This window comes from Danio rerio, chromosome 9 (assembly GCF_052040795.2).
Source record: "Danio rerio strain M-AB ecotype USA chromosome 9, GRCz13ab, whole genome shotgun sequence".
NCBI lineage: Eukaryota > Metazoa > Chordata > Actinopteri > Cypriniformes > Danionidae > Danio > Danio rerio.
The window spans coordinates 43,079,573-43,092,954 of NC_141029.1; the positions used below are offsets into that span (position 1 = coordinate 43,079,573).

At 35.7% G+C, this 13,382-nt stretch overlaps 1 protein-coding gene across 4 annotated transcripts in view; it reads left to right on the forward strand.

The window, feature by feature from the left end:
• The first annotated feature begins 888 nt into the window (after positions 1–888).
• The window catches only part of stat1b (signal transducer and activator of transcription 1b), a 28,162-nt gene continuing 15,668 nt past the window's right edge, over positions 889–13,382 (forward strand). For 2 of the 4 annotated variants that reach the window (XR_015498780.1, XM_087266194.1), the window contains exons 1-8: positions 895–963; positions 1,873–2,000; positions 5,613–5,757; positions 5,845–5,940; positions 6,022–6,111; positions 6,205–6,283; positions 6,423–6,526; positions 7,802–7,953. Coding sequence is in view for 3 of the 4 variants with exons in the window: in XM_087266194.1 (XP_087122320.1) it covers positions 1,873–2,000; positions 5,613–5,757; positions 5,845–5,940; positions 6,022–6,111; positions 6,205–6,283; positions 6,423–6,526; positions 7,802–7,953 (794 nt within the window). In the remaining variant the exon portion in view is untranslated. 4 annotated transcript variants of the gene reach the window in all.

Here is a 13,382-nt window from a genome sequence, read left to right on the forward strand (position 1 = left end):
AAAAAGGATGTTTCTTTGAAAATTTACATTTATAGATATAAAATTTAGCTAGAAAAAGCAATGAACTAATAGTACCTTTACAAAGAGAATGATCTAAGTACAAAGTAACCAAAGAATATAATTTTTGGGGTATATACACAAGTTTGGAGTAAGAATTTAATGAAATTGGAAAAGTCAAACCAAAACACTTTACAGTAAGTACACTCCCGAAATAAATGATTTAGTGTTTTGTTATATTGAGTATAAAATGAGCATTTAAGTGAATAGTGTTATTAAATTTATACAGTTTGGTATTTATTAGGACTCCTTCACCCAGTGGTGTGCAAAAACATAACATGGAATTGACAAATCCAAGTTTCGTTTCTGTTTCTTTCCAGCATTTGATTTTAACTCTCGTTTTCTCGGAAAACGTGTGCTTACCCGATGGCTAGTGGCTGTGCTATGAGTTTCGTAACCTCCCCCTGACAACAAGCATCTCAGCATGAACTTTCTGTTCCGTACGCGTTTTATTGATCATATAGCTATTCTTATGTATCTTAAGAAATAAATAATGAAATGTTATCATCTTATTATGAAGTATTAGTATCCGTCCATCAAAAGGCATAACAACATCTTTGTGTTTCGCTGAGTTTCTGTTCTCTTATCAGTTCCTATTCTGTATTGAGTGTGAGAGTAAAGGGAGGGCTGCGCTTCCCTGGAACAGCCATTGGCTAGGGGGCGTGCTTTTACTGTACGCATCAGAACGTGATTGGTTGTCATCGCTGGTGTATTTAAATATGGCAGTTAAAGCGTTACCATTGGCCTGAGAAGTTAATGTGACATCCACCTCTGTGAGTATTCTATAATTACGAAGTCACTGAGGAGAATAAAAGGCTGAAGCAGACAGTTTAGTCTACGCGTATTTTATCTGCTTATCCCGAGATACACTCCTTTAGTGACTTGACTAAACGTCCACGTTGAAAGGTAATACATGTTATGCGTTTTATATGAGTTTGTTCATGCAAAATGCTATGGGAAAGCTGGAGATAATGAAATGCCACGTAAAGCAGCTTTTTGTTTATAATGTAATGAAATATTAGTGAATGTCATATCATGTAATTTGTAATTTCATTTCATACATTTTAGAAAATGAAAACGTTTTAAATAAGTAAATTAATTGCATAGATTAGAAGCTTTAGGGATCTCTTAAAATAATTTTCTGCTGTAGATGGCTATTTCATTTTCTCATATCTTTTGATCATATCTGCATGACTTTTATGCAAAAGATTTTATATGCATGGGCTTGATGGCTATTAAACTTTTTTACAATTTACAATGAGTTAAAAATAAATCAAACATTTTAAATTGTAAAGTTATAACTACTTTTAATTAAATTATTAATTAAAATAAATAATATTTTATAAAAGTCCCATTTATTGTGAAAAATGTATATATGTATTTATATTCACAACTGGTCAAAAGTTTGGGGTCAGCAGGATTTTAAAATGTTTTAAAATAAGCTTCTCCTGCTCACCAAGGCTGTATTTATTTCATCAAAAATACAGTACAAATAGTAAAATTGTGAAATGTTATTGCACTATAAAATAACTGTTCAAAAGTAGTTTGTCATTTAATTTAATTGTTTATTCCAGTGATTTTAATGATGAATTTCCAGCTTCATTACTCCAGTCTTTAGAGTTCCATGATCCTTTAAAAATCTCTCTAATATTATTTTATTATTATTATTACTGTTATTATTATTATTATTATTATTAATGGAAATAATATTAAAAGCAATAATAACTAAAGTAATAATTTCATAAAACAAGGTGCTTGGTGAGAAATGTCAACGCAGAGAGGGTTGCATAACGGGTTGCAATTTTATGTTTGCAGATGACGCTCTGGAACCAGCTGCAGCTGCTGGACTCAATGTATTTGGAGCAAGTGGACCAGCTTTACGATGAGGCTTTCCCAATGGAGATCCGACAATATCTATGTCACTGGATTGAGAGTCATGACTGGTGAGATTTTAAAATAATGATTAAAAATTTTTTGCATAATAAATTGCTACCAATCATCATCATTTTGAGACAAAGAGCATGTTTACATGGACACCAATAATCCGGACAATTAGGACAATTCTTTGATTAAGAGTAAACAGCGATTTTTGATTAATTTAATCCGATTAAAGTCATAATCGAACTAAACAGAAATGGAATTAAGACATGTGGAGTATGCTGATTTTAGTCGCATTGTTGAAGTGCAGTACAGACATTTAAACACCGCTGTGACAAATCGGTCTTGTTGTGGGAAGAAGTAGACAGGGTCGGCGATATAGTGTAAATGAATGTTTTTTTTTCCACAGTAAAGCAGGTCAACACTTTGGGCCCTATCATACACCCGGTGCAATGAGGCGCAAGGCGCGACTCAAAGGTTGTTTGCTAATTTCTGCATGGTGCAAGAGTCATTTTGACGTTTTGCACCACGTTATTTAAATAACAAATGCATTAGCGCTCATAGGCATTCTGGTCTAAAAAACCAAGTGTATTAAGGCACGTTGCTATTTTAAGGAATTTGTCACAATCAAACAAGATTTAGAGAAGGATCCAAATGCAAGTAACGTGTTTATTTGATGCAGTCAAAACAAACCAACAGGGCTGTATGCGTGTGCAAGGACAACTGGGAAAACAGGGTAGGAAACAGACAGACGAACGGGGTCCTCCTCACAGTCCTAAGCACAGACAGACCCACGAGCAAACACAACGAACTGACAAAGAAACATAGAAGCGTCGCCCAGATATAGGCACGATAGTAAGCCTCAGCTGGTGAGCTAATCAAAACAGAGAGTATAGTCATAGCACGTGACTATAACCAATACACGTGCACAACCAAAACAAAACCCACGTGACCAAACAGACACTCCGAAAGGTGCACAAACCTGCAACCGTGACAGAATTAAATTGTCTGTTCAATAGACCAGATCAAAGCAGGTCTAAAGTCCAGCGCAGAGCAGGTTAGTTGTGCACCTCGCTGACACATTGCTTAATACATACAAGGTGTACAGCAATACACAAATATCTTTACAAATTAAAAAGGATTCAAGGATTAAAATATAACAAAAATATTCTTTTCTAGCCTACATAAATATAAAAACCATAATTTCATGCCTTCTTTATCTCTGGGGGCTTTTTTAGTTTATTCATTACAATTTGCTTTTGTGTAATGTTATTATTATTAGCAGTATTATTTATTATTTACATATTTACATGGGTGTTGCTAGGCCTATTCTACTCAGCCCCCCTAAAACTTTTTGCGATTAGCTCATGAACTGTACACTCAATTATTGCCTCAGTCACCTTTAAATTTAATATGAAACAGCGGCAGAATTCCGCTCCTCCCCTTCTTTTCTTTTTTCATTTGATCAGCAAACCACAGCCGTGGACGTCGAGAGAACAAGGTGTTATAATGTCTGCTTATTAGCAGTTCTTTGATATAGATAACCTTGTATCATCTGTATCCCAGTGTCATGGAGGAGCAGTGGGGTTTTCTCTGCGTTCACCTCATTAGCACAGCTGTTTCCTCCAGCGAAAAAAGTAACTCTTAACGAACATTTCACAATTTTTATTTCAAAATGAACTACCAATAAAAACACTTTACAGTTCGTCTGGCACTAACTATACCATACAGTCTTGCACAAAAAGCATTAAACACAGTGACAGAAGCACTTTGAGAATGTACTCAAAGTTTTAACTGTGACTGAGTCACTGACAGAAATAGAAACATCAAGTGTTGTCTAGTACTAAATGAATACTTCTTATTTATTATCATTCAGATCCTGAAATATGTGAATTAGAAATATGTGAATTAGAATATTATGTTTGTCATTTAATTAGAAAAGTGGCAGTTTATTTATTGAATACCTGAAATGCACAACAAATGCACTCGAATATAGAAAGTGTTTTTTACTATGGTAAACAGGTGGGTTGAGCCTACTTGGCTTACTCAGAACTCAATCTGGCTATGCCTGTCTATGTAATACAATGGAATAATAGTATACAAGCCTTATTAAACAAACATTTTTAAGTGTATTACTATTAAATTACTACTTATAAATGTAATATTAAGCTTTATGTATATATCAATTTTTTTACCTTATAAGGAGCTCAGCCCCCCTAAAATGAAAATCCTTAAATCGCCCCTGCATATTTATATTTGTTTTATTAAAAACAAGCTTATATTTGTCCACTTGTCAGGTTTTAGACCATATGGGGCACAGCATGTGCATTTGGATATAACTCAGTTTTTTGAGCACTCTTCGTTATTATTGTTCATTTATTCGTTTGCTGGTATTTAGAACTGAATTTAGAAATAGTTTTGAAAAAAATCTTTGCGCTTAACAAACTAAATTATTTATGTGGACTAATGAATGTCTGTTTGTACAACATGTTTCCCTATCCACGGGAGCGAAAGTAAAGAATGAGGAGGCGCATCTCTCATTCTCGTGCTGTAGATGCTCTGTTGAACTGTTTTATTACTAGAGAAACGCTCAGTTTTTCCATCTGTGCAGTGGCTCTTTTCTCTCTGTTGCTTCGCTCTCTTCCCCTTAAGAAGGTGTCTCTCTGGCCCAATCACTAGAAAATACAGGTGTTTTTGTTTATTATATTTAATATTATATTTAATAAATCATAAATTTATTATTTATGATTGGACCACTGACCAGTCATTGGTGTCTCAACCTGGTCTCCCCCCTTCTTGGATGTTCGATCATGCTCTCCCCACCACAACCGTAATAAAAATATTACCGTTGTGTAGGATTTTGCCACATTTTGTGACAGGATAGTCTATACAAAAACGAATGTTTGACACTATTCCCTGTACCTACCGAGTCAGTGAAGGACCACAGACACCTGCCTCGTGAAATATTGTGCCATATCAAAATGTAAAGACTTCCAGCAGTTCATACTCGCATCCAATATCTCATTTGTCACGGGGGCATACATGAAATGTTCCAGAATAAAAGAGAAAGTGCCAAACTGCAGTTCAAGAGTTCCCACTTAGATATGCTTGGCATTTACAGCAGGTTTGGCAAGCTGTCCCGGAAGAGAACCCTGAGCTCGGAGATATTTGAGCCCAGGGCTCCCGCCCGGTCTAGAAGCGTATCAGGAGATCCGAGATCAGGTAGGTCTCGATCGCTCCCCCTTTAGAGGAGGAGAAAAAGGAGGAGATGGGGTGGAAGGGGGGATTCTTCCAAAAAGAAGATAAGCAGAAAGTGATCCATTTATATTAAGCTAGGATCATTCTGATTGGATCATTACTGATTACGTATGAGTGGCCAGCGGTGCACAATCATATCACGTGCTCCTCTCGAAATTAGTTTATGAAACTTCACTTAAAGTGGACAAATTAAAAACGAAACACCGGAAATTACATGAAACTCTAGACTAGAGGAAATGTGGCTAGCGTGGTGGCGCAATGACGTTAATCGAATTATATAACATGTAAAACGGGATCATGAAAGGAACATTCGAAAAGCAACTCATGTAAACATCCTCATCCTATTACTGTCTTATTCAGATGAAGGCAAATAATTCAATCACTGATGTCCATGTAAACGTAGTCAGTGTTGTTTGCAGGGAATCCATTGCAAGTAATGAATCTCTAGCCATCGTTCGCTTCCATGAGCTCCTGAACCAACTGGATGAGCACTACAGCCGTCTCAATCTGGGAAACAACTTCCTCTTACAGCATAATATACGCAAAATTAAGCGCAATCTACAGGTAAAAATTCTTATATTGATTTCTAAATAAGATTGCATTCACTGTCCTAAAAAGATATCTGACAGATAATGGACATATCTCCAATAGGAGCACTTCCAAGAGAATCCTGTTTACATGGCTATGATCATATCCAGCACTCTGAACGAGGAGAGAAAGATACTGCAAGTTGCCCTTAGTTCTCAAGTAAGGCTTTTAGTCTTGCATCAAAGGCAGCGTTTCGAAGCTGTGCTTGTGTAATCATTCATCTTGGTCATTTATTTTTAGGGTAAAGGTGACTCCATGCAGGGGAACATCATGATGGAACATCAAAATGAGCTGGTCAATAAAGTGAACAATTTGAAGATGAGTGTGCAGGTGAATCATCTGCCAATAATAAAAAGGCTTTGGAGCATTTTCATAGATATAACTTTAATTTATTTTAAACCGGCTATATTTATTTGCTTCTAGGAAATGGAAAAGCACGTTCAAGCTCTGGAGGATATGCAAGATGATTACGACTTTAATATGAAGAGCCTACAGAGTCGAAGTAACATCCGCTACATTTTAAGCATTTCATTGTGGCATTACATAATTTTTTTTCTTAAATCTGTGTGAGACCAAATTTACATTTGACAGCTTTTGAAAGAGCACAAATGATGTGTGGTGCATCTATTTTATATTTTCAGTTGAAGCTGAAGGTGTGCAAATGAATGACCCGATGCCAAAAGAGATCCAGCAAGAGGAGATGGCAATTAAGCGAATGTTTACTGTGCAAGGCATAAAAAGAGAGGTAGAGGTCAAGATTATATTACAATATTATCAATTATACTATGACATGGGAAGATTGAGGATTCCATCAGTATCATTTTCTTGATTTTAAGTGCATGAATTTATAAACATATGACTGTATTAATTTTACACAGTGCTCTCCTTAAATGAGTACACTCCATTTTGAAAACGAATATTTGTATCCATTTCTCAGTGAATATAGGTCATACAATGTTTCCTCTAGGATTTTTTCCAGCTGTGGCAGCAGGCCTTTTTTACACAGATCTACCAACCACCTTTGGTGTTATTTCAATGTCAAATGTTGTGAGTGCAGTTTTAGAAGTCGAGATCGCATTTATGTAATAGCCTACAGCATGTGGATCTCTTTGCTGGTGCCCCGATTTCTTCTGCTCGTGCACAAAACTTCTTTTCGTGCACAGATCTTCTTGTGCGCTCTCAAATAAACGCTGCTGAAGTGCGATTTAGTGCGTTTATGTAACGAGTATGTCTCCAGCATTTATAAGATTTCCTAGGAATATTTATGAATGTCTCTAATAGACCTACAGAGCGATATTAATGCGTCCTGAAGTAAAGTGAAACGGCTATACGTCGTGTTTGCTGGCCTCACGCATCACGCACCTGTCAGTCAGCCAGTCAGTCTGTCAGCACGTAACCTTAACGGGGTAAACAAATAATGCACAGCACTACTACGGTTACAGAGAAGTTCGCACTGTTATAATTCACTCAGCTTTTAATACGTTTTGGTGCGATTATTACGCGCCATTAAAAAAATAACATGTTTTGAATGAGAAGCGATAATGTAGCCGTGGCGGGATGAATTTTGGGGTGGCGCCTCGCCATGGAAGAATGAATGTAGCGGAAACCATGTCATATATTTTGGTTTAAAAAAAAAAAAATGATTTATTAAACAGATACATTTATAAAAATAATATTTTCCTTGCCAAACATTTTTAGAAATAGAAAGACAATACATTAAAAATCATGTAAAATATTGGATAAATAAATTACAAACTACAAAATTTCAACAACAACAAAAAAAATAATATTGTTTTTTCGCCTAACAAATAAATTTGTGTGTACTCATTTTGGACCTTTATCATAAGTTATTTTGTCAGATTAGCTCCAGATTTGACTACGGTACGGAATAATCTAATGTATATGCACATATATAATATTGTAAAACTTCCTATAGAAAATATTAATTTAAATGAAAGATTTGTGAAGGGTATACTTATATATGCTGAGCACTGTACTATATGTGAATGTGTGTGTGCAGGTGGTGATGAAAGAAATCTCTAATGTACTGACGTTAGCAGAGCAGATCCAGTTCACTCTGATAACAGAAGAGTTACCCGAGTGGAAGAAGAGACAGCAGATGGCTTGTATCGGAGGACCACCTAATGCGTGTCTGGATCAACTGCAGAACTGGTGAGAACATAGAGGAAGCTGTTGCCTATAACGATCATTCATTAACGGCACAATATGCACACTTTTTCCAAAAACTACTAGAACCGTGTTATATGATTGCTGATTTATGTACAGTTGAGTCAGAATTATCAGAGCCCCTCTGTGATTTTTTTTCTTTATTAAATATTTACCAAATGATGTTTAATAGAACAAGGACATTTTCACAGTATGTCTGATAATATTTTTTTCTTCTAGAGAAAGTCTTATTTGTTTTATTTCGGCTAGAATTAAAGCAGTTTTGATTTTTTTTAAACACCATTTTAAGCATTAAAGTATTAGCCCCTTTAAGCTAATATTTATTTTTCGATAGTCCACAAAACAAACCATTGTTATACAATAACTTGCCTAATTACCCTAACCTGCCTAGTTAACCTAATTAACCTAGTTAAGCCTTTAAATGTCACTTTAAGCTGTATAGAAGTGTCTTGAACAATATCTAGTCAAATATTATTTACTTTCATCATGGCAAAGATAAAATAAATCAGTTATTAGAGATGAGTTATTAAAACTATTATGTTTAGAAATGTGTTGAAAAAATCTTCTTTCGGTTAAACAGAAATTGGGGAAAAAATAAACAGGGGGGCTAATAATTCTGACTTCAACTGTATATACATTATACCAAATGTTTAGAACAATGTTAAAATCCAGAGAAATAAGCAATTTTAACTAGTGCCACTATTGACCGTGTCCCGTGTCACCATGATAATAGCATCACACACACTTGGTTTTCGGTTTGGTCACTAGATCTAGAAAAATCTAAGCACTAAAGATGATACTTGTTGTGCACAGAGGAGCTTTTTGACTAAACCCTAAATAAACAGTGTTGCTTCTTCACACAATCACAACTGGAAGAACCGTAATGGAGCTTTTACACTAGACACGGCTTGAGTTTGCTCTCTTTATTCGCACATCAAATTCACTTCACAATAGATGCAGATTTGTATCATGGGAGGCTCATCTGTCTGCCAGGGTGGGTCTAATTTTGTTGCTAAATGGTGTAGGGCCTCTCACACAAAATACATGGATATGTAGTGGGTTAACTTTAAATTAGCTCAAAGGGAATATAACAGAATTTAAAGTGGCTTCAAAAGAATCAACTCTTTTGAACTGAACAAACGAATCGTCCAGTCCAACAGAGTTGCACCAGCAGCAGCTGTTGAGAAGTGGAGATGCTCCACTTCCAGGACAACTCTTCTCTAGGTCCAGTCCAGGCGGACTTGGACATTACGTTAGAATGAGACGAACCTCAAAATCCCCCTCTTCCATTCACTCTTCTTTCTTTTCTTTCCGTCGAGAGTCTAGTTAAGTTAAGTTGCGCCGGGAAATCAGTCAGCATGACAACAGTTTTGCCTTCTCCAACTTGAACTACTGGACTTCGCTTTATCAGCAGCCTCGGAGACGTCATTACAACAACCAACCAACCACCAGCGAACTCACGTGGGAATCCAGCTCCACAGAGGGACTTCCCCACATCACTACGGAACGCAAGTACATCTCCAGATCCATTGCTGAACTGGTGTATGATCTGCTAGTCATGTTAAATGATATATTACCCTGTCTAAGACACAGTAAAGGTTGAATTGGTTGTTTGGTTCACTTGGTAAGGTTTTACATCTTGAGGTTTTACACAACATCTCACCTAAACTCTTCTTTTCCTTCTATTCCTTGTCTGCAACCACTATGGATGTGTGTGTGTGTGTGTTTGTTAGTTTTGTTTGCAGTCAATAAAGTCTCTTTTGTATTGAAAGGAAAGTGGCCTGTGTGTCCTTGTGAATCTATTGTCTTATACCTAGATCTTGTTACCCTGCTTAAATACTAAAGTGTTTTTACTTCATTTCAAATAGAAATATTCGTTTGTGAGTCAACAGTCCTGTCTGTTCAAACAGCGCTGGACGGTTCGTTTGTTCAGTTGATTCTCAAGAGAGTTGATACTTTTGAAGCCGCTTTAAATTCTGTTATATTCCCTTTGAGCTAAAGTTAATGCACTACATAATTGTGTATTACGTGTGTGAGGCCCTACAATGGCTAACATGGATTTTATTGAGAGAGTAGCTGTGCTTTAGGAAGGCTAAAAAACAGTGTAGATTCATTCAGCACCATGTCTGAGACCATCAGATCCTTCAGAGGCGCAGTGAGCTCTGAGTTCATCAAACTTCTCCAAGATGGATGACACTTTCAGCAGTACTTCCAACTGAGCCGGTACCAGTTTAATGAGCTGGTGTCCTGTGTTGCCAGTAGGATTTCCCCTCAGGACACCAACAACAGGCGCTACATCATAATCACGCCCCTACTAAAGCAAGCTCCTGACTGGTTAATGCACACAAATATCGGCCAGATTTTTTAACCAATTTGCGCGAATCACGTGAATCGCATCATTCGCATCCCGTCACTGGCACGTATGGCTCCGCAAGATGTCTAATCAGATCTTTGCATTGACTTAACTTGTAAATCACTCACGCTTAATGCTTCTTCTTAATCTGGTGTGAACATACCACAAGAGGTGGGCCGTGGCATAATACAAGCTCTACTGTTTCCATGACACGTCACGCTCATCTCTCATCAGCATTTTCTTCAGTGCTCTCGCATGGGATGAAAATTGAAATAATTTCTTCTCATCCAGTGTCATAGTACATGACAGCCAATATCATGTCTGCAAGGCTTCATGGCGTAATTGCAGAAAGTCTAGTATATTTAATTCTCCATCAAGCTCCAAAAGAGTCTTTTGCTAGCACAGAATGATTCTATAATTTGTAAAAAGGAAACACACACAGGCATATATATATATATATATATATATATATATATATATATATATATATATATATATATATATATATATATATAAAATATATATTTATATTTATATTATATATATACACAGTTGAAGTCAGAATTATTAGCCCCCCAGAATTATTAGACGGCTTGTTTATTTTTTTCTCCAATTTCTGTTTGACGGAGAGAAGATTTTTTGAACACATTTCTAAACATAACAGTTTTATTAACTCATTTCTAATAACTAATTTATTTTATCTTTGTCATGATGACAGTAAATAATATTTTACTAGATATTTTTCAAGACACTTCAATACAACTTAAAGTGACATTTAAAAGTTTAACTAGGTTAGTTAGGTTAACTAGGCAGGTTAGGGTAATTTGGGAAGTTATTGTATAATGATGGTTTGCTCTGTAGATTATGGATAAAAAATATAGCTTAAAGGGGCTAATAATTTTGTCTCTAAAATGGTGTTTAAAAAATTAAAAACTGCTTTTATTCTAGCCGAAATAAAACAAATAAGACTTTCTCCAGAAGAAAAAATATTATCAGACACACAGTGAAAATTTCCTTGTTCTGTTAAACATTTGGAAAATATTTAAAAAACATTAAAAAAATTAGAAGGGGGCTAATAATTCCGACATCAACTATATATATATATATATATATATATATATATATATATATATATATATATATATATATATATATATATATATATATATATGGGGTAAATTACTGTCTGTGGGAAACACTCAATAATTACAGAGACATTTGTTATGTACACACATTCTTAATGACCTGACGCACGTCATAGATATCAAATATCACGCAATGTGTTTGGTATCCATAACACACAAAAATTTGATCTAGTCAAGATCACTTTATCTGATATAATGACTGCCATAACAACAATAAAAATGATGTATTCTGAACAGGGCCTTACTCTGCTTCATACTACCATAAATGTTTTGAATACTTAAGCTCAACTATAAACATTACATTCTTCAGGAGTCCCATAGAATGTAATGAAAATCGCAACTCCCATGATAACACACTTATTCTTAATGTCCAGACTATGGCTGCGTCTGAAATCGTCTACTACTCAGTAAGTACTGGACTTGAAATTGAATTACTACTTGACTGTTAGAAAAGTCCATTCTATACAGTATGGATGTCAGTAGTTTTGAATGAAACTCGGATGTACTACATCCGCCATTTTGACATCATCATGTGATCTACCCGCGACAGTTGCGTCACTTTATTCATGAAATTCATGAATTTTCTCGCAGTGGGATAGTGTAGCATTTATCAGATGTATACTTCAGAATCTAGTCGGAAGTAGTAGGTCATCCAACTACTTCTCACGTATTGTTTTTCTCGCATACAGTTTTTAGTTTACTATATAGCACTGTTTCTCAACTTGTGGGAACACTTTCAGTGGGTCGCGATGTGTGATCAAAAAAAACAACAACAAAAGTCAAATTTTTAACTCATTTTGCTTATATTGGACTTTTATTTTGAAATGCACATGCGACAACCATCCCGTTTGACGTATGGAATTTCATTTATTTATAGCAACAAATAAGTCAAAGCGCAAGTACGACCTCGAATATGTAAAGTATGGATTTACATATATTGATGACAAAAAAGGCTTAAAACCTCAGTGTCATATGTAGTGAGGTGCTCCTTCTAAATTGAAACGACATTTAGAAACCAAACATCCCAGTTGCAAGGACAAACCTGTGGACTATTTTCAAAGACGACTCCAAAAGCTGAGGGCATCACAAAAGTCCCTAACATCTTCATGTTCAAAACAAGTACAGGCACTCCATGCATCGTACTGTGTAGCTCACCGTTAAGCAAAGGCCAAGAAAGCCCACACGATAGCAGATGAGCAAATAATTAGTGATTATTATAAAAATGGTTATGAGTATTTTAATCATTTTACTTTAATTTGCTGGATTGTTCTGTTCAACAAGTTCATGTGTTAATGTTTTATTAACAGTTCAGTTTAGTTCCTGGTAAATTAACTTTTCCTTACCCTAACCACTGTATACAGTATTTGACGTTTTTACTCTGTAATATTATACTTTAATACACTTTGATTTATCGGTCACTACTTGTGTATGTTAACAAATAAATACAAATAAATTATAATTCATTATATATTATAGTTCCTAAATATTTGGGTCGAGGCATGATGACCATGTGTGAGAACCAATGCTATATAGTATAGAAGTATGCAGCTGCGTCCCAAATGGCACACTCTACACTATGCACTTATGCACTTACACACTCAACAGCACTAATGTTTGTTAATGTTGTTTTAAACCATTTCCCTGATGACGTTTGACGGTTGCCAAATCAATGAAATGAATGACCAAACTATCAAATAATACCTGCCGTGAGTATAACCACATTCACCGTCAGAAGGCGCAATAATCACTCTTGTAAGATAATTTTGCTTTCAAAATAAATAAAGTAGTCCAACATGTGCGCCCGATAGCTCCACCCCTTCCGCTACGTGAGCAAACCTACGTGCGTTGAGTGCGTGAAGTGTCCATAATTCCACACTTCATTTTACCGGCTGAATAAGTGCATCATCCGGGTATTT